We start from the raw sequence: 25,077 nt of genomic DNA, 5'->3' as shown, positions 1-25,077 counted from the left end.
TGAGGGCTCCCTCTTTGGCTTGTACTTGGATGTCTTCTCACTGTGTCTTCACATGATTTTTCTTCTGGGGCACCTGGGTGACTCAGTTGGTTAAGTGTCTGACTCTTGATCTCAGCTCAGGTCTTTTTTTTTTTTTTAAGTTTATGTATTTTGACACGGAGAGAGAGCAAGTGAGGGAGAGGCAGAGAGAGGAAGGGAGAGAGAGAGAATCCCAAGCAGGCTCCACACTCAGCACGGAGCCGGATGCGGGGCTCGATCTCACAACCACAATTTCATGACCTCAGCCGAAATCGAGAGTTTGACACTTAACCGACTGAGCCACCCAGATGCCCCTGGTTTTTATATTTTTTAATTACTGAATAAAACCAAAAGGATAATAATCTGTGTTAAATGAGATGACATAAAATTCCATTTTCAGCATCTTAAATAAAGTTTTATTGGCACACAGCCGTGCTCATCGTCTACATATCGCCAATGGCTATACTCACGCTATAATGGCAGGGTTGCATAGTTGTGATAGAGACACTACGGCCTGCAAAACATGAAAGATTTACTATTCTGGCCCTTTAGAGAAAATGTTAGCCAACCCCTGGGTTAGATGGCCTGATTGATTGCGGAAGGAGTCAAGGGTACATTTGGGTTTCCAGCCCAGGCAATCTGGCTTCACCATCTCAGGCACTGCAGTTTACTGAAAGACTTTGAGGTTCACAGAGGCCACTCAGGATATCAGCCACCACAGGGGTCAGGGATTTTGCAATACAGGCAGGAATTTGCCCCACCAGGGCCAACCCCAAAATCATTTCCCCTTTGGCCTTACACACATTAGACAATGTGGACATTCAGGAATCAGAGTCCACTTGGGACTTGCCCTTTTTTTCACCTTAGTCACTTTGCCTCTGTCAGTTCTGCAAGTCCTGGTGTGTCAATCATGGGCCACTTGGTAGCAAAGAATAAAACCTGCATATACTTCACGGCTTATGGGAAACAGGCAGGGGCATCCAAGAAGTCTGGTTTGGGGAAGTCAGACTCCCAAAGACCTGGAAATTTGAGAGTTACGCTCCATGGGGTCCCATGTCTCTTGTTTTCTCTCAGCATCTGAGCCCTTCTCCTCGATGAATAGTAGTGCCCTCTGCCATTCTTTTCACTTTAATTCCCAGAAAGACTGTGACTTCCTTTTGACTCTTGGTCACATCCACACTTGTTACCCTTCCTCCCTTGGGAACATTCTAAACTGTGTCTTCTGTGTGTGCCTCCAGAGAAATTTTTATAAAATACACATCTGAACATACCCTACTTCTTTTAAAAATCTTCAGTGATTCCCGTTTCATCCTCATCTTCCTGACTTGAAGTGCTGTGGTGTGAAGTTAGGAGCTGTGGCAGCTGTCTTGCAGCCATTAGGTGGCAGTCTCCAGGAAGAAAGCCACCATATTGGGGGATGATAAAATGGAAGAATTAAAAGTAAATGTTCTCTGAATAGACACTTCTCCAAAGAAGACGTCCAGATGGTGAACAGACACGTGAAAAAATGCTCAACATCACTCATCATCTGGAAAACACAAATTAAGACCACAATGAGATACCACCTCACACCAGTAAGAATGGCTAACATTAACAACTCAGGCAACAACAGATGTTGGCAAGGATGTGGAGAAAGAGGATCTCTTTTGCACTGCTGGTGGAAATGCAAGCTGGTGCAGCCACTCTGGAAAAAGTATGGAGGTTCCTCAAAAAATTAAAAATAGAACCATCCTACCACCCAGCCATTGCGCTACTGGGTATTTATCCAAGGGACACAGGTGTGCTGTTTTGAAGGGGCATGTGCACCCCAATGTTTATAGCAGCGCTATCGGCAATAGCCAAAGTATAGAAAGAGCCTAAACGTCCATCAATGGATGACTGGATAAAGATGCGAGGGGCGCCTGGGTGGCTCAGTGGGTTAAGCGTCCGACTTCAGCTCAGGTCATGATCTAATGGTTCGTGGGTTTGAGCCCCGCGTCGGGCTCTGTGCTGACAGCTCAGAGCCTGGAGCCTGCTTCAGATTCTGTGTCTTCCTCTCTCCCTGCCCCATCCCTACTCACGCTCTGTCTCTGGCTCTCAAAAATAAATAAATGTATAAATTTTTTTAAAAAAAGATGTGGTATATATACAATGGAGTATTACTTGGCAAGCAAAAAGAATGAAATCTTGCCATCTGCAACAACGTGGATGGAACTAGAGGGTATTATGCTAAGCAAAATTAGTCAGAGAAAGACAAATATCATATGATTTCACTCATATGAGGAATTTAAGATACAAAACAGATGAACATAAGGGAAGGGAAGCAAAAGTAATATAAAAGCAAGGAGGGAGACAAAACATAAGAGACTTTAAATATAGAGGCCAAACAGAGGGTTGCTGGAGGGGTTGTGGGATGGGGGATGGGCTAAATGGGCAAAGGGGCATTAAGGAAGACACTTGTTGGGATGAGCACTGGGTGCTATATGTAGGGGATGAATCACTGGAATCTGCTCCTGAAATCATCGTTGCACTACATGCTAACTGGATGTAAATAAAATAATTAATTAATTAAAAAATATATGTGATGGGGCGCCTAGGTGGCTCAGTCGGTTAAGTGTCCAACTTTGGCTCAGGTCATGATCTCATGGTCGTGAGTTCGAGCCCCGCATCGGGCTCTGTGCTGACAGCTTGGAGCCTGGAGCCTGCTTCAGATTCTGTGTCTCCCTCTCTCTCTGACCCTTCCTCATTCATGCTCTATCTCTCTCTGTCTCAAAAATAAATAAATGTTTAAAAAAATTAAAAAAATATATATGTGACCTCCAAGAAAATAAATAAATAAATAAATAAATACAAAATAAAATAAATGTTGTCCTTAATGATATCACTGAAACAGAACCTAACCTAGTAGTATCCATTTCCAAAATTCTTTTTTTTTTTAATGTTTATCTTTGAGAGAGAGTGTGAGTGGGGCAGGGGCAGAAAGAAAGGGAGGCAGAGGATCTGAAGGGTCTCTCTTCAACAGAGAGCCCCATGAGGGGCTCAAACTCACAAACTGTGAGATCATGACCTGATCCGAAGTCAGACGTTTAACTGAAGTTGGATGCTTACCCAAGACTGAGCCACCAAGACACCCTTCCATTTCCAAAATTTTTGTAGAAGCGCTGTTCTATCCATGGGGCGTGTGATTCTTGATCTCAGGGTTGTAAGTTCGCGCCCACATTGGATGTAGAGATTACTTAAAAATAAAATCTTAGAGGCGCCTGGGTGGCTCAGTCGGCTGAGCGTCCGACTTCCGCTCAGGTCATGACCTCGCAGTTCGTGAGTTTGAGCCCCGTGTCGGGCTCTGTGCTGATAGCTCAGAGCCTGGAGCCTGCTTCCGATTCTGTGTCTCCCTCTCTCACTACCCCTCCCCCCGCTCTTGCTCTCTTTCAAAAATAAATACACATTAAAAATTTTTTTAAAAATAAAATAAAATCTTAAAAAATTTTTTTTTTTTGTAAAGAGTAAGTGTCTGGTTTAAGACATTGTTAGGTATAATTGTAAATTGTAAGTGACTTAAAATTGAAAAGACCTAATTGATTCAGGGCCTTGGGAATACTGTTGTTGGGAGGACTGCCTTTACTCTTCTCAGGACACCAGAACTTAGAACTATCTGGAAGAAGAACAGGAAAAGGCCAGGTGGGAAATGTATCCTTAGAGTCTGGAGAGCTTGACAAGGGCACACTCGGAATGGAGGGGACGACAGACTCTTTGGAGTGAGTTATGGAAAAATGCACGGTGAAGAAATCAATATATTGAACATACAGTATTCCTTCAGGATGTTTTTCTGTGAAAGACAGCCAAGGAATTTGTTGGAAACTAAAGAAGGATGTGGCATCTAAGAATTAATTTCTTAAAAGATAAGAGTTCCTGGGGCACTTGGGTGGTTCAGTGGGTTAAGCGTCCAGGTCTTGATTTCAGCTCAGGTCATGATCTCACGGTTTGTGGGATCGAGCCCCTCATCCGCAGAGCCTGCTTCAGATCCTCTGTTTCCCTCTCTCTCTGCCCCTCCCCGACTTGTGCACATGCTCTCTCTCTCTCTCAAAAATAAATGTTTAAAAATTTTTTAATAAAAAATAAAATAGGTTCAATACCATATCAGGGTGCTGATGGGAATGATGGAGTCTCAGAGAGAAAATACTGTTGCGACAGGAGAAAGAGGGGAAAACAAAGGAGGACAGCTCTGGAGAAGGCGGGGGTGGGATTCAGAAGAGAAGTAGAAGGATAGGTCTTGGAGGGCGCCTGGGTGGCTCAGTCGGTTAAGCGTCCGACTTCAGCCAGGTCACGATCTCGCAGTCCATGAGTTCGAGCCCCGCGTCGGGCTCTGGGCTGATGGCTCAGAGCCTGGAGCCTGTTTCCGATTCTGTGTCTCCCTCTCTCTCTGCCCCTCCCCGTTCATGCTCTGTCTCTCTCTGTCCCAAAAATAAATAAACGTTGAAAAAAATATTTAATAAAAAATAAAATAAATAAAAAATAAAAAAAAAAAGGATAGGTCTTGGGCAGGGGTACTTGCTTTCTGGTCATGGAAGCAAAAGCAGAGAACGGTGATGTAGTCACAGACAGGAGGGTAGATTTGGTGGAACATAAAGCAAGTACATCGGCTGTGAGTGGGCATGATAGAGGAGGTCCGGAGCTTTATGGAGAAAGCAGAGGGGCCAAAATAATTATTATAGGGGTGCCTAGGTGGCTCAGTCGGTTAAGTGACTGACTCAATTTCAGCTCAGATCATGATCTCACGGTTCGGTTCGTGGGTTTGAGCCCTGCATCAGGCTCTGCACTGACAGTGCAGATTTCTCTCTCCTTCTCTTTCTGCCCCTCCCTCTCTCTCTCAAATAAATAAATAAACTTTAAAAAAAAATAGGGGCGCCTGGGTGGCTCAATTGGTTAAGTGTCTGACTTCAGCTCAGGTCATGATCTCACCGTTCGTGAGTTTGAGCCCCGCGTCGGGCTCTGTGCTGATGCCTCAGAGCCTGGAGCCTGCTTCAGATTCTGCGTCTGCCTCTCTCTCTGCCCCTCCCCTGCTCAAGCTGTGTCTCTCTCTTTCTCAAAAATAAATACACATTAAAAAATTATTATTATAGAACTTGGGGAAATGAAGGTAATAGGGAAGCAGTAGCCTTCCAGAGCAGTGATCATGCGTCCCCACACGAAGAGACTGGTCCTGGAGGTCCCATGGGACTCAGCTCTGCCTCCTCGAAATTGCGATCTTTGGGGCACCTCAGTGGCTCAGTCCCTTAAGCATCTGACTTTGGCTCAGGTTATGATCTCATGACTCGTGAGTTCAAACCCTACATTGGGGTATGTGCTGACAGTGTGGAGCCTGCTTGGGGTTCTCTTTCTCTCTCTTTGCCCCTGCCCCCCCCCCACCTCAAAATAAATAAATAAACTTAAAAAAAAAAAAAAAGAAAGACATTGTGACCTTAAACCTTAGGGCAATCATTTCCCCTGTCGAAGCCAGATTTTTTTCTGTCATTTGGTGATGACGATGGTTAGCCAGTTCGGAGCTTGTTGAGCTCAGAGGCAGGAAGAGTCGGGATGTGGTACAGTGACTGCCCCAATAGAAGCGGCTCAACGAGGGCGGCCACCATGATTTGTACTGGTTGCAGATAACAGGTTTCCTCCCCACCCTCAAGTCTTGATGGAGTAACAACCACACAGCCTTTCCTCTGTGGTGTGTCCCTTCCTGGTATTACAGAATCTTCCCTATGCATTGCTTTTCAAATGATTGCCTTAAAGATTCTTGAGGACAAACTGTCCTCAGGGCATCTCTGTGGTTGGTTGGGGGTGAGAAAACATCTACAAGCTATTGCTAGGCTGTAGAGCATTGAATTCCATCGCAAGGTGAACCATGTCTGTGACACCGGGCATCTTGGGGCACCTGGCTGGCTCAGTCAGTAGAGCATGTGACTCTTGATCTCAGGGTCATGAGTTCAAGCCCCGTGTTGGTTGTAGGGATTACTTTGAAATAAAATCTTTAAAAATTGGGGAGCCTCGGTGGCTCAGTCAGTTGAGCATCCAATTCTTGATTTTGGCTCAGGTCATGATCTCACAGTTCATGAGATTGAGCCCTGCATCAGGCTCTGCAATGACAGCATGGAGCCTGCTTGGGATTTTCTCTCTCTCTCTCTCTCTCTCTCTCTCTCTCTCCCTCTCTCTCTCTCTGTCCCTCCCCTGCTTGTGCTCTTGCAAACACACACACACACACACTCTCTCTCTCAAAACAAATAAATAAACTATAAAAAAAGAAAAGAAAACCAACCAAATATTGTGCCTGAGCTTTCACAATGGTGGAGGAAATGGGGGCTTTTGTGCCCCTTAAGAGAGGCGGGGGCAGAATCTGAGACAGAGAAGTTGCATATCTTACAGCTCTCAGGCAGAGACTCATGGGAGGAAGAAAGTCTGAGCTCATGTCTGTCTGTCTGTGAGTCACTGGACTCATCCTCAATCTCATCAATCAATCAATCATCAACCAGATATCCACACACCTTTTTTTTTTTTTTTTTTTTTTTTTCTTTTTAAAAATTGTGGTATGGGAGCCTGGGTGGCTCAGTCGGTTAAGTCTCCAACTCTTGATCTCAGCTCAGGTCTTGATCTCAGGGTCATGAGTTCAAGCTCCACACTGGGTTTCATGCTGGGTGTGAATTTAAAAAAAAATTGTGGGGTCGCTTGGGTGGCTCAGTTGGTTAAGCATCTAAGCTCAGGTCATGATCTTGCAGTTTGTGGGATCGAGCACCAAGCTGGGCTCTATGCTGGGAGCAAGGAACCTGCTTGGGATTCTCCACACCCCCTCCCGCCCGCCAGCTCTCCCTCACTCATGCACACTCTCTCTCTCTCTAAAATAAATAATAAACTTTTAAAATTTAAAAAAAAATAAAAAAATAATTTAAAAATTGTGGTAAAATACACGTAATATTTACCATTTTAAGTACATAAATCAGTGGCAGTAAGCATATTTGCATTGTTGCACAGCCATCACCACTGCCTAGTTCCAGAACTTTCTCATCACCCTAGACCGAAACTATGTAGCCAGCCAACAGTAACTCCCCATTCCCCAGCCCATGGCAACCTGAATCTGCTTTCTGACTCTGTGAATTTGCCTGTCCTGGACATGTCAACTATGTGGAATCAGATGATACGTGACCTTTTACATATGGCTTCTCTCTCTTTGTGAGGCTTATCCACGTTATAGCCAGCATCAGGGCTTTGTTCCTTTTTCTACAGCTGAAAAATATTCTGCTGTATGGATGGACCACACTTTTGTCTCTCCATCCGTCAATGGACATTTGGGATGTTCTGGAGAACATCCAGAACATCTGGCTGCCCTGGAGAGTGCTGCTATGACCATTTGTGCACATTTTTGTTAGAGTTTTTGTTTTCTACATATACCTTTTGCCCAGTCTGTTCTCTTGGAGGGCAAGGACTTTACCTCCTCCTCCTCCTCCTCCTCCTCCTCCTCCTTCTTCTTCTTCTTCTTCTTCTTCTTCTTTGATATTTATTTATTTATTGAGGGAGAGAGAGCTGGGGGGGGGCAGAGAGAGAGAGAGAGGGAGAGAGAGAATCCCAAGCAGGCTCCACTCTTGTCAGCGCAGAGCCTGACGTGGAGCTCCATCCCACGAACCATGAGATCGTGGCCTGAGCGGAAGTCAAGAGTCTGATATTTAACCGTCTGAGCCCCCCAGGCACCCCTGGACCTTATCTTCTTTAGCTAAGTGGTCTCCCTGCTAGGTGGCTTGTATGTTAACATCTGTGATACCGTGATGCATAATAAGAAATATCTATTTGATCTTTATCTCTGTTTCTGGCATAAAGCTACCAAATCTGTTGGAATTTCCTGCGTTGGGAGTGATGAGGGTGTCTTTGGTTACGTTAATGAGGTGGCTTTTGAAAAGCACCCCAGGCCCGCAGACCCGTGGGTGGGACATTTGGATATTCAGACCAAGAGTAGATGGTGGAACCAGTTTCCGGTCACATGCTCCTGGGCACTTTCCTTCATCACCTCCCTGAGTCCCAGTTTTGGCATTTGGGAAAGGGAATTCAGTACAGGAATCAGAGTTGCCCCGGGGAGGATAAGAGCTGGGTTGGAAACACGCAGCCCGGGTGCTGGCACCAGGTGGAAAGCAGAGTCTGCGTTGTTTCCTTTTCTCGTCTCCCAGCTTTGTGACTGGAGCCCCCGGAGGGCGCATGCCTGCAGCACCCAACACCGAAAGGGGCTCCAGGCATCTCACCTGCTCCTCTGACTTCCTCCGTCTGGAGCCCACAGGGGCAACTCTCCTCGACACACCATCTCTGCTGCATGCCGTCTGCTCCCTAAACTTGTCTGAGCTCCTCGAAATAGCCTGGAGTAGGCAGGATCTTCACTCTCCTCCAGACACGAGGAGGCCGGGGCCCAGAGATTTGCTCCATGGCCAGCCCAGTCCCGTCCACGCACACAGTGGGGTCGTGGGCTCTGCTGGTCTGCAGGTGGGACACCTGGCCACGGTGGGACATAGCTTGCCTAAGGCCACCAGCCTCGGAACCCTGGAGCAGCTGACTCCAGACCGTGGGCCCCTCCAGGCCCCTACCGGGCTGACTCCCCAGAGCACCAGTGAGGTGGCCGGGACAGGTGGAGAGTCCCCCTGTTGCCACCTGAATCATTCACGGAGACCCTCCGTGCGGCCGCTTCAGGAAGAGCTAACACGTATCTCACGTGGCAGTATGCCAGGTCGAAGCCCTCTCTCTGACTCTTAGGCTGACAACTTGAGATATTCCCATTTCACAGATGAGGAAAGAGAGGCTCAGGGGAATGAAACGGCTCCTTGCCAAGAGCACACAAGTCACCAGGCCCTCCTTGGGGCCCCAGACTTTGCCTCCAACTCCACATCCTCGCATCTGTCTTCTGACTCAGATGGCTGTGTTCCTTCCATGGAAGCTCATCAGGCCTTGGCCTGTGCTGGAAGTGGACTTGGGATTCACAGTGGACTGCTTCCGGAAGGGAGTGGCGGAGGCACATGGCCAAACCATGCGTGTAAGGGTAACCTGGTTCTCACAAGATCTCCTGTCTGAGCTCGGAAGAGAGGCCAGGGCCAGTCCTCTGCAGTACGCAGAAGTGCAGACCCCTCGCTCAGACCCAGGGGTCCTGCCCCAGCCCCCTCCTCCCTCAGACCCAGTTCAGGCCCCCAGCCCCCTCCTCCCTCAGACCCAGGGGTCCTGTCCCAACCCCCTTCTCCCTCAGATGCAGGGGTCCTGCCCCAGCCCCCTCCTCCCTCAGACCCTGGAGTCCAGACCCCAGCCCCTCCTCCCTCAGACCCAGGAGTCCTGCCCCCAGCCCCCTCCTCCCTCAGACCCAGGGGTCCTGCCCCAGCCCCCTCCTCCCTCAGACCCAGGGGTCCTGCCCCAGCCCCCTCCTCCCTCAGACCCAGGGATACTGTCCCAACCCCCTCTCCCTCAGATCCAGGGCTCCAGCCCCAGCCCCCTCCTCCCTCAGACCCAGGGGTCCAGCCCCAGCCCCCTCCTCCCTCAACCCAGGGGTCCTATCCCAGCCCCTCCTTCCTCAGATCCTGGAGTCCTGCCCCCAGCCCCCTCCTCCCTCAGACCCAGTTCAGGCCCCCAGCCCCCTCCTCCCTCAGACCCAGGGGTCCTGCCCCAGCCCCCTCCTCCCTCAGACCCAGGGATACTGTCCCAACCCCCTCTCCCTCAGATCCAGGGGCCAGCCCCAGCCCCCTCCTCCCTCAGACCCAGGGGTCCAGCCCCAGCCCCCTCCTCCCTCAACCCAGGGGTCCTATCCCAGCCCCTCCTCCCTCAGATCCTGGAGTCCTGCCCCCAGCCCCCTCCTCCCTCAGACCCAGGAATCTTGCCCCCAGCCCCCTCCTCCCTCAGACCCAGGGGTCCTGCCCCAGCCCCCTCCTCCCTCAGACCCTGGAGTCCAGACCCCCGCCCCTCCTCCCTCAGACCCTGGAGTCCAGACCCCCAGCCCCTCCTCCCTCAGACTCAGGAGTCCAGACCCCCAGTCCCTCCTCCCTCAGACCCAGGAGTCCAGACCCCCAGTCCCTTCTCCCTCAGACCAAGAGTCCAAGCCCCAGGCCCTCCTCCCTCAGACCCAGGAGTCCTGGCCCCCAGCCCCTCCTCCCTCAGACCCAGGAGTCCAGACCCCCAGTCCCTTCTCCCTCAGGCCAAGAGTCCAAGCCCCAGCCCCTCCTCCCTCAGACCCAGGAGTCCTGGCCCCCAGTCCCCTCCTCCTTGCTGCCTCACTCTGGCTAAGGAACTGTTCTCCTCAGGCGTCAGGCTCCCTCTCTGAAAAAGGAGACCCCTCCTCTCTTTCTTCCCTGGAGAGGACAGAACTCCCAGAAAAAGAAGTCTCCTTCTCCCCTCTCCCAGTCTGTGGCTGTCTCCGTTTCTGTTTCCTACAGGGACGCGGACAGCAATGAAGGAATCTGGGCTGTGGCTGCAGGGACGTGGTCACGGGAAGACAGGGCCCCGCAGGCCCCACAGATGCTTCCCAGAGGCAGAAGACAGACCTGCAGTCACCCCTGCCTCCCTCTCTCCCTCCCTCCCAGATTTCCGCAGAATCTTGGAGCCCTAGGTGTTTCCCAGAATTCCGGTGTTGGCTGCCACTGTCCAGGGCTCCCCTGAGAGCACTGGACCCAAGCCCTCTGAGTTCCTGGAAGTCCAGAGGCAGTCTGCTTCCAGATTTGAATCTTGGCCATCCTGGGGCGCCTTGCCTAGGGTCCCACCTCCCTGGGAGCCCTTAACCCCACCCCTGTGAGGACTGGCCACTCTGGGATGCTCCCCAGCAACTGGGTAGGGGTGGGGGTGGGGGGTCCCAGCATGGGGCTCTCTCCCTCCCACTTTCTCCCCTCTCTGCCCCTCCTCCTCCTCCCTCCCTCCTTCCTGTTCTCTCCTTTCCCTTCTCTTCTTTCTCTTTCCTCTCCGTCTGTCTTGACAACTACCATTCTGTCTCACCATCAGGATCTCACTCATGCCCTCGACACGTATTTGCCCGGCACCTACTGCATACGGGCCACGGTCTGGCTCCTGAACAGTCACAAACAAGACAGGCAGAGACCACGCCTGCTGGTGGCTGGTGGCTGGTGGGGGGCTTGCATTCTAGCGAGGGAGATGCCCATTATCCAAGAAGGGCAGTCAGTGGGCAAGTGACACTTTAGGTAGGAAGGTGGAAAATGCTGTGAAAAACAAGAAAGGGCAGAGGGAGGGAAAGGGGAAGGGGGCTCCCGGGGTGGGGCACGTTTCCGTATTAGACTGGGTGGCCAGGTAAGCCTGCCTCCCTCTTCCCTTCTCTCTCCCTCCCTTCCTTCCTCCGTCCCTTCTCTCCCCCCTCCCTCCCTCCCACCCTCCTCCCTCCTTCCTCCCTCTCCCCCTCCCGCCTCCTTCCATCCTCTGTCTCTCCGCATCTACTCTCCCAAAGTGCTCCCTAGTTCCCTTGGAGGCAGGCAAGTAATCGTCGCAAAGGGTACCCGCCCGAAATGAGGCAAATGCCGTCGGAAGGAGCACAGACGAAAGGCTCCGTGAGCTGCCTCCCAGTCTCCTCGCTCCTCAGGGTTTTCTCAGGAACCTCTGCTTGGCCTCTCTCTGTGCGCTTCGTCTCTTCTCCAGCCCCACAGCTTCTGCCCGCATCCCGGCTCAGACTTGCTCAGAGAAGACCGTGATAGAAACACCCTGGCCAAGAGTCCCTGGGCCCGCCATCCAGTCTCTCCCTCACGGGCACCCACAGCTGACCCAGCCCTCCCACAGCATAGCTCTCCAGCACCCCCAGGACGAATCCCAGCCCCTGAACTTGCCAATCCAAGCCCTGCTCCAGGGGAACTCAGCCAGGTACTGCACCCCCACCCCAGGGCGCCACCTACATGCCTCTACATCAACCAATCTATACTTTGCTGACTGGCCCAGGACATTTCCTGCCTTGCAGGCCCTTCCAACTCCACTTTCTAACCACCAGCCACTGCCCCCCCCCCCACCTGCCCCTGCCCTTACCTTGGCTAATTTCCCATCAGTCAAGACTCTGCTCCTCCAGGACATCACCTCCACCACGAAGCCCTCCCTGACTCTCCAGCGGGGTTGGTGCATCCATGCACTCGTCTTTGATCCTCTGTTTACACAGCTGTCTCCTCCCCAAGATTGGCATCTCCTCAAGGGCAGGGCCCGGGTCTGAGTCATCTCTGTGGGCCTGGCATCACCCAGCCAAGAGCCTGGAGCACCAGCGGTGCAGGAGATGTCTCTACAATGAACAAATGTTCTTTTCTCCATTTCTGCCTTATTATCTCCCCACTCTTCACTCCTTCTGTCCTGGTGTTCTGTAAACCAGACCCTGAGGTTTTCTGATGATGACTGAAATCTTGGGAGGGCCACTGTGCACCCAGGGCAGGGACAGAGATCGGCCTCCACTGGAGTGGAGGGTTCTGGGAAAGAAGGCTGTTAGGGCAGCAGGACATCATCCCACCAATACCTCTTGCCTCCTGTGGGAGTGTCTGGTTCTATCTGTCCTTGTCTTGGCTACCACCAAGCCTTGGTCATCTCTCCCTGCAAGGAATTCTGGGAGACTGGATATGTAAATCTGAGGGAGGAGGGGGCTAGGGGCTTGGACTTTTGGGATTGAGGGAGGAAGGGGATGGGGGTCTGGACTCCTGAGTCTGAAGGAGGAAGCTGGGGGCCAGGACTCCTGGCTCTGAGAGAGGAGGGGCTGGGGGCCAGGACTGCTGGGTCTGAGGGAGGAGGGGCTGGGGGCAGGACTTCCGGGTCTGAGGGAGGAGGGGGGCTGGAGGCCTGGACTCCTGGGTCTGAGGGAGGAGGGGGCTGGGGGCCTGGGCTCCTGGGCTCCTGGGTCTGAGGAAGGAGGGGCTGGGGGCCTGGGCTCCTCCAGGTCTGAGGGAGGAGGGGCTGGGGGCCTGGGCTCCTGGGTCTGAGGGAGGAGGGGCTGGGGGCCAGGACTGCTGGGTCTAAGGTAGGAGGAGCTAGGGGCCAGGACTCCTGGGTCTGAGGGAGGAAAGGTTGGGGGCCCCCCCGGACTGCTGGGTCTGAGGGAGGAAGGGACTGGGGGCCTGGATGCTGGAAGAGGAAACCATAGGGGTTTAAAGTCCCGGTCCCTCCTCCCTCATCCACACTCTGGTTTTAGAAACATCTGGTTTTATACAGCTGCTCCACCCGGGCAGGGTGGGGTGGGGGCTGGGCAGCCAAATGCCCAGCTTCTGAGTGGAGCCTGGGCTGTCCCCACCCCCACCCTGGGGTAGAGGAATCTCCCTCCCCTCCTGCTCTGGGCTCAGCTCCCACCGGAGGATCCATCATCCTGACACAGCCGGACACCAGGCAGCCCAGGCTCCAGGCAACAGCGTCACAGACGCGGTCCCGCCCTGGTGAGGTAGGCGGGGTGCCTCTCACTTGGGCCCTGAACTGGCCTCCCCGACAGCCAGGCTCAGGCAAGGCCCAACCTAGCGATGGCCCCCCACACCCTGCGTCCCCGGGGAAAACCAGGGAGTGAGGACTTGGTGTCCTGCAGGGGAAAGCTCCGGGACAGTCTGGGCCGGATGGAGCCGCAGGGAGAAAGAAAGGAGCACTTAAGAGACAGAAAACACAGAGAGAAACAGTGAATGAGAGAGCGTGAGAGAGAGAGAGACCGAAAAACACACACAGCGATGGAGCCTCAGAAGGAGATGCACAGAGATGCGGGGAGACCGAGGGAGACCGACCGAGAGAGGGAGAGAGAGACAGGGAAACAGCCACTGAGAGCAACAGGGAGAAACACAGAAAAACTGGGAGATGGGGCGGAGGGAGGGGGGAGATACGAATACAGATATTCAAAGAGAAAACAGAGAAGATAGAAAAATGCAAAGGAAACAAAGGCAGAGACACACAGGACGCTGAGAAAGGAAGAGAGACACAGACTAAGAAAGTCAGGGAGACCAACAGAAATGAAGAGACAGACAGACACAAACCCAGAGGGAAGGAGGTAAAAAAGGACACAGAGACAGAAAAAGGGGGGGGGGGAGATAGGCATTGGAGACAAAAGAGACAGGAACACATGGAGAGAAGCAGACAGGGGGACTGGGAGGTAGAGCCAGAGTGACAAAGTGACAGAGACTCAAGAAAAAAAGGAGATGGGAATGTACAGCCAGGGGCAGAGGGAGAACAGGGAGAGAGGCAGCTACAGAGGGAGAGAGATGGGCGTTGTCAGTCCACAGGAAGAGAAACAGAAACAATTAGATATAGAGAATTGGGGGGGGGGGGGGTGCACCCGGGTGGGGCTCAGTCGGTTGAGCTTTGGACTCTCGATACCGGCTCAGGTGAGGATCTCAAGGTTCCTGGGATCCAGCCCTGCATCGGGCTCTGCACTGACAGCTCCGAGCCTGCTTGAAATTCTCTGTGTCCCTCTCTCTGTCACTCAAAATAAATAAAACATTAAAAACAAACAAAACATTTTTTAAAGATACAGTTTTTTGTTTTTGTTGTTTTTAATCATGGAAAGAAGGGCATGGAAGCAATGGTATTTATCACAGTCTCCTTGTCCTGAGGGGCTGGGGGCTTAGATGCCCGGGACCCAGTCTCTTTGAGCTCTAAGCGAGGTCACTGCCGCCTTCGCTCTCAGGTCGCAGGGCGGGGGTTCCTGGGGGCAGCTGACCTACAACTCTGTGAGTTCGCAGGGAGCCCCTGGGAGACAAAGCCCAGCGCCCAGCCCCCTCCCCAGCCCTGGCTCACACGGACACGCAGGCACACGCACACACGCAGACCCACAACCACTCACAGCTCCTGGCAGACGGCGCGCCCCACGGCCAGCGCAGGCGGCCACGCCCACAGTCGCGCACGTGTGCGCATTTTCTCCATCCCCGGGGCTTCGAGGGGAGGGGCTGGCGTGCGGGGGGCTGGGCGGCGGGGGGAGAGATCGGACAGACGGGGGGAAAGACGGGCGTTGGGGGCGCCCGAAGGCAGAAGGAACGCGAGGGAGAGGAGCGCAGAAATGGAGAGAAACCAGAGGGGGAAGAGAGCGGAGAGCCGGAGAAGGACGGGTGCGACGGAGGGGAGGCCTCGGAGGGCAGGGAAGGGCGCGACGGCGGCCCTGGGAAGGGAGGCCGTCGGGCGCGGGGGTGCGGGCAATGGCGGGAAGCGGGTGGAGCTGCCCGGCTCGTCCGTGACCTCAGAGCCCCTGGCCCAGCTCCGCCCTGACGTCAGCCCGCCTCCGCCCCCGCCCGCGTCGGGCTTCAAATGACCCCCGGGCTTCCCAGCCCCAGCGAGACCCGGGAACCCGCAGAAGAGGAGCGCCCGCCGGAGCCATAGCGATGACACAGGTGCGTGCGAGAGTGCGGTCGTGCGGGGCCCGCTGGCACCTGTGTGACCACGTGGGTGGGCGCACTGCGCGCGCTCCTGTGCGTGACGGCCGCCGTCAGTGTAGGACGGGGACCCCGTGAGGCCGAGTTCGGGTTCCATACCCCTGTGTGGGTGGCCATCCCGCCGGTAGAATAGATGTGACAAGTCCATGCTTATCCTGCTTTAAGTCCGCGCCTGTGTGCGGGGTGCGGGTGGGGAGGCAGGGCGGTATTTGCTTGACACATGGCCTGGATTTCTACTTTTTTGTGTCCAATAACTATTAAGTTGAACCAAACGAAATCGCCGCTGTCTGGTCACTTTTGCCCTTTGAAAACGGCAATTTCATGCAGTTCAACCTTAACCCTTACTTTCTTCTTGCTCCGGACCCAACCTTAGCCGTTACTATTTCTTCTTGCCCGTGTGTTTCTTGTCCTGTGGGCTTCCCTTCTAGGCTTAGCTCCTTTCTGCTCAAGGGCACGTGTTCCCAAGTTCCCCTGCATGGCTGTTGGTGGGGGTCTCAGGATCACTAAGTTGTTTCTTTAAGTTTATTTATTTCTTTATTTTTGAGAGAGAGCGTGAACTGGGGAGGGGCAGAGAGCGAGGGACAGACAGAATCCGAAGCAGGCTCTGCGTTGCCAGCACAGGGCCAGACTTGGGGCCCGAACCCACGAACGGTGAGAACATGACCTGAGCGCAAACCAAGAGTCGGCCACTTAACCGGCTGAGCCACCCAGGTGCCCCAGGATCACTAAGTTCTAAGAGCAAGTGAGATCTTCTAGAACATGAATGTTCTCCTATGTTGGCACACTCTCTGGGTCTCTTGTCATGTGTGAGTACATGTGTGGGGCTGTGTGTCCACAGCTGATACAGGTGTGTTTGTGAGTGTTGGCATTAGAACCCTCTGTTCACCCACCTGTCCCAGCATGAATTGGGCCACCCCCAGAATCTCAGTCAGGGCCAGGTTTAGGGCAAAAGGACAGAGAAGGAGAATTCCAGAAGAAATAATAATGTAATTATTAATATTGAGCATTTATTAGCACCAGGCCAAAAGCTCTATAGAACCTAAAAGCAGTATCCTATAGAAACATAAAAGTAAAGTGAATTTCAATAATATATTTTATTCAACTCAGTGTATGAAGGGTCATCAAACTTTTTCTGTACAAAGCTAGACAGTCAATATTTGAGGGTTTTGTGTGCCATATGGTCTCTACGGCAACTACTCAACTTTGGCCTGGTGTGAAATCAGTCACAGACAATATGTAAACAGAGGAGTGTGGTTGTGTGGCAGTAAGACTTGATTTAAGGATGCTGAAGTTTGAATTTCATGTCATTTTCATATGCAACAAAATTGGGTTTTTTTGTTTTTTACTTTCTTTACCCATTTATTTTTTAACTTTATTTAGAGAGAGAGAGGCATTGAGAGAATCCCAAGCCAACCCTTGCTATCAGAAACATAATTTAATGGGACACCTGGGTGGCTCAGTCATTTAAGCGTCCAACTTCAGCTCGGGTCATGATCTCCCGGTTCATGAGTTCGAGTCCCCCATTGGGCTCTGTGCTGACACCTCAGAGCCTGGAGCCTGCTTGGGATTCTATGTCTCCTTCTCTCTCTCTCTCTCTCTCTCTCTCTCTCTCTCTCTCTGTGTCCCTCCCCCACTTGTTCTCTCTCAAAAATAAATAAACATTAAAAAATATTATAATTTCATGAATAGATGCAGTAGACTATATTTGCTACAACATAACAAACTTCATAACAAGATTTTTAAAACTATCATTTCCATATGTAACCAATACAAAAATATTAATGAGATACTTTCCTTTCTGTTTTTCAAAGGAAAGCCTCAAAATCCAGAAGCGTAGCGCATCACATACAGATGCTATATTTTCATTGGAGATAACTTGATCTGTTTTTAGATTTCATAAAATTTACACTTGAAAAAGTAGGGCTTCCCACGCCCTACTTGTTTCAGACATACTTAAAAGCTTTCCAATAACTGAATTAAGTATCAGTTCCTAAACTTAAATATTGAAATAAAATTAGAATTTCAGTTCCTTTGTCATTTTGGCTGCTTCCCAAGCGCTCAGGAGCCACACGTGGCTGGTGACTCCTGTACTGGACAACACGAATCTGTATCTTAACTCACTTAACTCATAAATAAGCCCATGAGGCAGGAGCCGGTGACACACGAGGCAGCTGAGCATAGAGGACGATGCAGCCAAACTGTCTGAGTGGCCCTGGGCTAGAGAATCACCTCTCCGTGCCTCAGTTTCCTCATATGGAATAGGAGTGATAACAGTATCTACACCATGGAGCAGTCCTTGGCATGCAGAAGGAGCTAAATCCCCATTTTACAAGATGAGAAAATGGAGGCACCCCCCCCCCCCCCCCCCGCCCTCTGCGTTCTGATTCTGAGCTCTTCCAGCAACATGAACTGGGCACTTGGCCCTGTTGGGGAGACCTGAGCAGTGGAGTTGGAGAAGGTGGCCATGGCTTTGGGAAGTCAGAGAAAAGATTCCTTCCTCCTGTGAGCTTCATGACCTTGAGCGAGCCCTTCTTCCTGGCTAATCAGTCCTGTTTTGCCATGTATATGGTGTCAGTAAACATTATTTGTCCCCCCCCACCCTCTCCTGAAGAGTAAAATCAGTATATGAGCTGGTGATTCAGTGACCAGATTCCTGAGGTTCAAATCTTGGCTTCTCTGCTATCCAGGTGTGACCTTGGGCAGGTTGCTGCCCCCCTCTGTGACTCAGTGACCTGATCTGTAAAATGGGGATAATAGTAATAGTACCTATTCCTACGGCTGTTGGGAGGATTAAAGTAAGTTAGTTTCTGGGGGCGCCTGGGTGGTTTCAGTCTGTTAAGACTGGGACCTCAGTTTAGGTCGTGATCTTGCCTTTGTGAGTTTGAGTCCAGCATGGGGCTTGCTGCTGTCAGCGTCGAACTGCTTCTGATCCTGTCCCCCTCCCTTCTTCACCTCCCCCCACCCTGGGCTCTTTCTCTCAAAACAGTTTCTGTAAAAGGCTTACAGCAGTACCTGATATATGTCAAACTGCATTATATTTTAGATAATGATGATGGTTGTATCAACACTAGGAAACCTTTGATTGTGAGATGAGTGATTATGTTCTGTGCCACTAAGATAAGAAAGGGGGGGGCGGGGAGAGAACCCCTGTTCCCCTGTGACATTCCATTGAGTGTAATCCTCACGGATTGAAGAGCTGTTGAAAATGTGAAAACAAAAGTACCAGAATGCATATAATCACGCATTAAGCCTTGCTGTTTGCCACAATTATCTTCAAATAACTTTGCAGTACCCAGGGGATTTTTTTTTTTTTTTTTTTTTTTAACGACAAGGGGATGCAATGTTGGCTTGGGGCGGGGGGCGTGGGTGGATCTAGGTCTTCTCTTCCCGGAGGAGGATTTCAGAACTCTCTTCCCTTGCTATCCCCTCTCCCCGCTCCCAGCAGGACGTGCCCAAGCCCACCCCGGCCGCCCGCCACTGCTCCGGCCTGGCCCGGCGGGTGCTGACCGTCACGTTCGCGCTGCTCATCCTGGGCCTCATGACCTGGGCCTACGCCGCCGGGGTGCCGCTGGCCTCCGATCGCTACGGCCTCCTCGCCTTCGGTCTGTACGGGGCTTTCCTCTCGGCGCACCTGGTGGCGCAGAGCCTCTTCGCGTACCTGGAGCACCGGCGGGTGGCGGCGGCGGCGCGGCGGGCGGCGGCGCGGGGGCCCCTGGACGCGGCGGCGGCGCGCAGCGTGGCGCTGACCATCTCGGCGTACCAGGAGGACCCCGCGTACCTGCGCCAGTGCCTGGCGTCCGCCCGCGCCCTGCAGTACCCGCGCGCGCGCCTGCGCGTCCTCATGGTGGTGGACGGCAACCGCGCCGAGGACCTCTACATGGTGGACATGTTCCGCGAGGTCTTCGCCGACGAGGACCCCGCCACCTACGTGTGGGACGGCAACTACCACCGGCCTTGGGAGCCGGCGGCCACGGCGGGCGCGGCGGGTGCCTACCGGGAGGTGGAGGCCGAGGACCCCGGGCGGCTGGCGGTGGAGGCGCTGGTGAGGACGCACCGCTGCGTGTGCGTGGCGCAGCGCTGGGGCGGCAAGCGCGAGGTCATGTACACCGCCTTCAAGGCGCTCGGCGACTCGGTGGACTACGTGCAGGTGAGTGGAAGGCGTCCCCTCCCCACCGTGCCCCTGACACTCGGAATGCCCCTTCTCTGGGATCCTTTTTCGGTGCAGAGATCGGAATGAACCTCCAACTGCCTTTATTTATTCATCCGTTCAAAGTAGCGATTCTTTCCTTCACTCGTTCATTCTTACGGGGAGACAGACTCATTTGTTGTTTTCGTTCATGCGGCGATTCATTAATTCCTTCCTTTCTTCACTCATTCATTCTCGAGTGCATACTCTTTCTTTCATTTCTACTCTTTTTTTAAAAAAAAATTCTTAATGTTTAGTTTTTTTAAGACAGAGACAGAGCACGAGCGGGGGAGGGTCAGAGAGAGAGGGCGACACAGAATCTGAACAGGCTCCAGGCTCTGAGCTGTGGGCACAGAGCCCGACGCGGGGCTCGAACTCACAGACCGGGGCTCGAACTCACAGACCGTGAGATCATGACCTGAGCCAAAGTCGGACGCTCAACTGACTGAGCCACCCAGGCGCCCCACTACTCTTTTTAAGTTGAAGTGTAGTTGACATCATACATTCTTACACCCACCTCCAATATGGAGATCATTCATTTTACTCATTCATATATCTGTTGGATGCAGACTCTCCTTCATGCATTCACTCATCCGTCCATGTACTCATCCACTCAGTCTAAAGATTTTTTCATTTGTGCATCTAATACAGATTTATTTGTTTGCTTGTTTAAGATTTTATTTTTAAGTAATCTGTGCACCCAACATGGGGCTCGAACTCACAACCCCAGGATCAAGAGTTGCACGCTCTACTGATTGAGCCAGTCAGGTAGCTCTTATTTCTGTATTTTCATCCATTCCATGTAGAGATTTCTTGCTTTCTTCATCCAGTGTAGAAATTCTATCCTTTACTCATCGGTTCATGCATCCATTATCCATCTAATAGGGAGACCGTGCATTCATTTATTCATTCATTCACTTACCCATTGAACGTAGAGACATTCAGTGTGGAGATTACTTTGTTCATTTATTCATCCACTTATCTATTCAATATATTCATTTGCTCAATTAGTCATTCATCCATTCAGTGTAGAAATTCATTCATTAATGTACTGCATTCGTTTTCTATGACTGCATAACAAATTACCACAAATTTGGCCGCTGGAAACAAAACACTTATTATCTCATAGTTTCCATGAATCAGGAAAGTCTGGGCAAAGTCTTACTGGATCCTCTATTCAGGGTATCATCAGGCTACAATCACGGTGTCAGCTGGGTCCTATCTAAGGCCCGGGGCCTCTAACAAGCTCATGTGTTTGTTGGCAGAATTCATGTTCTTGCTGTCCTAAAACTTGCCTCTTCCAGACCAGCAAGAGAAACTCTCAGACTTCTAGACCCCCTTTCAAAGGGCTCACCTGATTAGGTCAGACCTACGCAGGAAATGTCAACAGATTAAGATAAATTACACTGCAAAACTCCTTTACCATTTGTATACAAGGTAGTGTAATCATGAGAGTTGTGTCCCATCACTTTTGCCATATTCTGTGGGTTAGAAGCAAATTACAGGTCTCACCCACGCACCAGAGGAGGGTGTTATACAGGGGAATGGGTCTCGGGGAGGAAGTCATCTTAAAATGTGATTAGGCGTTGGAAATAACGACAAAATTCAAACGTATGTTCAGATTGGCTGTAGAACATCCCAGCAGCTCCCCACCCCTGGGTGTCCTCCCCTCAGGATCTGGCCTGATCCCAGCCCCTTCCACTCCACAGGTTTGTGACTCGGACACGAGGCTGGACCCCATGGCACTCCTGGAGCTGGTGCGGGTGCTGGACGAGGACCCCCGGGTGGGGGCTGTTGGGGGGGACGTGCGGATCCTTAACCCCCTGGACTCCTGGGTCAGCTTCTTAAGCAGCCTGCGGTACTGGGTGGCCTTCAATGTGGAGCGGGCTTGTCAGAGCTACTTCCACTGTGTGTCCTGCATCAGTGGTCCCCTAGGTGAGCAGAGGTAGGGCTTGGGAGGGCCATGGGTGGGGTGGCGGGGGAGAAGGGGAGCCAGAACGGGTTGAGGATGTGATTGAGACTGGGGACAGAGATGGGGCTGCAGCAGGAATTGGGATTAGGGATAAGACTGGAAGGTGGGATGGTGTCTGGTGGGGTTGGAGAAAGGGTGTGGATGGGGATAGGTGCTGGGTGGCTTGGGGAAGGGGGTGGGATGCGGTTGGAGTCAGGGACAGGGTTGGGGCCAAGTCTGGGGTTGGTGATGGGTTTTTGGATGGGGATGGGTAGGGGAGAGGACTGAGAATGGATACGGGGTTGGGGATGGAGTTGAGGTGGCGTCACCATCAAAAATGGATGTAGGTGTGGGCCAGGGGCAGGACTGGGGCAAGTTTGGGCATAGGATTGCAGTGTGGGGTTGAGGGTAGAGGGTTAAGGAAGGATCAGTGTTGAGAACGGGATCAGGGCTGGAGGTAGGGCTGAGGACAGGACTGAGGTGGTTGAGGATGGGCTGGAATCGGAGGCGAGTTGGGTTGGAGATAGGATTGGGGACAGTATTGGCAACAGTAGAGGCTGATGCTCTTCCTGTACTCCCCACCCAGGCCTGTACAGGAACCACCTCCTGCAGCAGTTCCTTGAGGCCTGGTACAACCAGAAGTTCCTGGGCACCCACTGCACCTTTGGGGATGACCGGCACCTCACCAACCGCATGCTCAGCATGGGTTATGCCACCAAGTAAGCTGAGGGCTTGGGTGGTGTGTGTGTGTGTGCTGGGAATTACCCAAACCCAAAATACCTTGCCGCACAGTGGGCTCTACCAAGTGAGACATTAGGGGAGAGTGGAAGACACCAGAAGGGACAGGGGTGGCAATCCCATTGATCACATGACCCAGTGGACTCTACCAAGTGAGGCAAGGTGAGGGCGGGGGATTCCACCTAGGAGACACAACACGAGATCGGGGCAAGGTGGCTCTACCATGGGCGGCACACATTCCTCCCAGTGACGTGGGAAGGGAAAGAGATAAACAGTGGGATCTAGTGAGTGAGTGAGTGAGAAGAATCACATGCTTCAAGAAGAGTTGTAATTCCATGAAACTAGGGGAGTACATCTTCCAGCAGGTCAAGTTCTGGTGGGGAGGGGGGGAAGAATTCTACCAAGCTAGACCCCATGAAAGGGCCAGAGAGCACGTGGGTATATCAAGAGAACCCATGCATTCATTCACCCAGCAAGTATTTATTACAATTTTTTTTTAAGTTTATTTATTAAAGTAATCTCTACGTCCATTGTGGGGCTCGGCCCAGTGATCAAGAGCCCCACACTCCCGCTGAGCCAGCCAGGCGCCCCTCATTACAATGTTCGAAGCTCTAAGAATGCAGCAGAGACACAAATTCATGCTCACAGACACCCGGGGACACAGTAAATACGTGGATGATGGCACATGCCGTGCGGTTGGATAGTCCGGGAAAAGGGGGGATAGGGTGTTTGGGAGCAGGGAATAAAATGTTAACTAGGATGCCCCAGGAAGGGCAGAGGCAGAGGCTGGAAGCGGTGCCACTGGAGCCCTAGCAAGGGGGAGCGCATCAGGGCAGGACGGAAGGGTCACGGGGGCGGGCGTACTACGAAAGGCTTGTAGGCCACTCGAGAACTTTGAAGTACGGGAGGGTTCCGGGCAGAGGGGTGAGGTGCTGCTTGTGGTAACAGGATCCCTCCGGCTGCTGTTTGGAGTACAGACTGCAGGAGGCAAGGGCAGGGCAGGGAGGCTGCACAGGGGAAGGAGACCGGACACTGTCCAGTAATACCCGTGAGGATAGAATAGTTGGACGCCTCCTAACCAACCGACTGCTAGCGGCCACCTGCTGACGTTCCCTAAAAGGGATTCTAGCCTTGCGTGGGCTTAGCTGGAAACTGGGTGGGGACCGATCAGGATGTCTGCTTCGGCCACGGGAAGGGGGCTTGATGGGTCCCTTGAGCTCTAACCCGTTGGGCGGCTGCCTTCGGCGGGAACATCTCCTGGCTTGTGCCTCACCGTGAGGCCTGCCAATAGTAGTGAGTGCTAGAGTATTCGTAATAGATTAGTGATAGCATTAGTAATAGGTCAGTAACTGTAATGCTGTTAGTAACGACAGTGGTGGCATTAGTCACCGTGAAAACAGTAGTAGCTGCTAATATTTATTGGGTAACCGGGCTGGTAATCCTGATTCAGCGCTCACGGCAGCCCTGTTAGGTGGGAATCCTCGTGGATCGCATCTTGCCTACGAGAACCGGAGGCCCGGGGAGGTCAAGAAAGCTTACAGCCCAGTGGCCGCGCCGCAGTGGCCTCTTCTGGCCCCGAGCTCTGTCCTGGCCACGGGGAGGGCCGTGCTGACGCCCCGCCTCGTCCCTCCCGTGCAGGTATACATCCCGGTCCCGCTGCTACTCCGAGACACCCTCTTCCTTCCTGCGCTGGCTGAGCCAGCAGACGCGCTGGTCCAAGTCGTACTTCCGCGAGTGGCTGTACAACGCGCTCTGGTGGCACCGGCACCACGCCTGGATGACGTACGAGGCGGTGGTGTCGGGCCTCTTCCCCTTCTTCGTGGCGGCCACCGTGCTGCGGCTCTTCTACGCCGGCCGCCCGTGGGCGCTGCTCTGGGTGCTGCTGTGCGTGCAGGGCGTGGCGCTGGCCAAGGCGGCCTTCGCGGCCTGGCTGCGCGGCTGCCCGCGCATGGTGCTGCTCTCGCTCTACGCGCCGCTCTACATGTGCGGCCTCCTGCCCGCCAAGTTCCTGGCGCTGGCCACCATGAACCAGAGCGGCTGGGGCACCTCCGGCCGCCGGAAGCTGGCCGCCAACTACGTGCCCCTGCTGCCGCTGGCGCTCTGGGCGTTGCTGCTGCTGGGGGGCCTGGTCCGCAGCGTGGTGCAGGAGGCCAGGGCCGACTGGGGCGGCCCCTCGCGGGCCGCCGAGGCCCGGCACCTGGCCGCAGGGGCCGGCGCCTACGTGGGGTACTGGGTGGTGATGCTGACGCTCTACTGGGTGGGCGTGCGGAGGCTCTGCCGGCGGCGGGCGGGCGGCTACTGCGTGCAGGTGTGAGTCCCGGCGTGCGGGGACCCCGGGAGCCACGGACTTGCCGGCCTCGGGTTCTGTGGGCCTCGCTTGTCCTCCTCCGTGAAGCGAGGGGGTCGACCCGAGACTCTTCAGCCTGGACTATTTGGGGGCTGGGACTTGGGGTCTTTGGGCAGGGGTATTTATTGATCAGGGTGTGGATTTTTAGGGGCAGGGGGAGACAGGGGTCCCCGTATGCTGTCCTGGGGTCTGCTTTCTCCCTGTTCGTATTTAATATCCATTTGTACTGTGTGATTAGGACATAATAAAGAATTTTATTTATTTTCTTCTGAGTCTCTCCCCTTTTTTTTGAGAATGGAGGGGCTGTGTGGTTGAAGGTTGGAGACTCATGGGTCTGTAATGTTTCTTTTTGAGAGACCGAGCATGAGCAGAAAGAGGGAGCCAGGAATCCGAAGCAGGCTCCAGGCTCTGAGCTGTCAGCACAGAGCCTGATGTGGGGCTCCAACTCATGAATGGTGAGATCATGACCTGAGCTAAAGTCCAATGCTTAACCAACTGAGCCATCCAG

The 25,077-nt window shown here is 52.9% G+C and overlaps 1 protein-coding gene and 1 long non-coding RNA gene across 5 annotated transcripts; one reads left to right on the top strand and one right to left on the bottom strand.

The window, feature by feature from the left end:
• Positions 1-347: 347 nt before the first annotated feature.
• Positions 348-19,748, bottom strand: LOC128313287 (uncharacterized). 3 transcript variants are annotated; one of them, XR_008293782.1, is made up of 4 exons: positions 18,855-19,748; positions 12,004-12,247; positions 8,262-9,106; positions 348-1,546 (listed from the first exon to the last, which is right to left on the bottom strand). It is a non-coding gene; the product is annotated as an uncharacterized LOC128313287 (long non-coding RNA). The 3 variants fall into 3 exon arrangements; XR_008293781.1 differs by lacking the exon at positions 18,855-19,748 and adding an exon at positions 12,476-12,730 and having other exon boundaries at positions 8,262-8,505; XR_008293783.1 differs by lacking the exon at positions 348-1,546 and having other exon boundaries at positions 7,505-8,505; positions 18,855-19,734.
• HAS1 (hyaluronan synthase 1) lies at positions 14,947-24,835 on the top strand. 2 transcript variants are annotated; one of them, XM_027037114.2, is made up of 5 exons: positions 14,947-15,305; positions 18,793-19,494; positions 21,243-21,468; positions 22,071-22,203; positions 23,861-24,835. In XM_027037114.2, exons 1-5 carry the CDS (start codon positions 15,297-15,299, stop codon positions 24,534-24,536), a joined length of 1,746 nt encoding a protein of 581 aa, XP_026892915.1. In that variant the 5' UTR covers positions 14,947-15,296; the 3' UTR covers positions 24,537-24,835. The 2 variants fall into 2 exon arrangements, with proteins under 2 accessions (XP_026892915.1, XP_053066940.1); XM_053210965.1 differs by having other exon boundaries at positions 18,790-19,494.
• Positions 24,836-25,077: the final 242 nt, after the last annotated feature.

Source organism: Acinonyx jubatus, chromosome E2, assembly GCF_027475565.1.
Source record: "Acinonyx jubatus isolate Ajub_Pintada_27869175 chromosome E2, VMU_Ajub_asm_v1.0, whole genome shotgun sequence".
NCBI classification, from domain to species: Eukaryota; Metazoa; Chordata; class Mammalia; order Carnivora; family Felidae; genus Acinonyx; species Acinonyx jubatus.
This window is presented reverse-complemented; position numbering and strand designations above follow the sequence as displayed.

Excerpts from the sequence above, each read along its gene's own strand:
- HAS1 (XM_053210965.1), top strand. Across the intron at positions 19,495-21,242 it reads ACTCGGTGGACTACGTGCAG|GTTTGTGACTCGGACACGAG; the intron begins GTGAGTGGAAGG and ends TCCACTCCACAG. Across the intron at positions 22,204-23,860 it reads AGCATGGGTTATGCCACCAA|GTATACATCCCGGTCCCGCT; the intron begins GTAAGCTGAGGG and ends CCTCCCGTGCAG.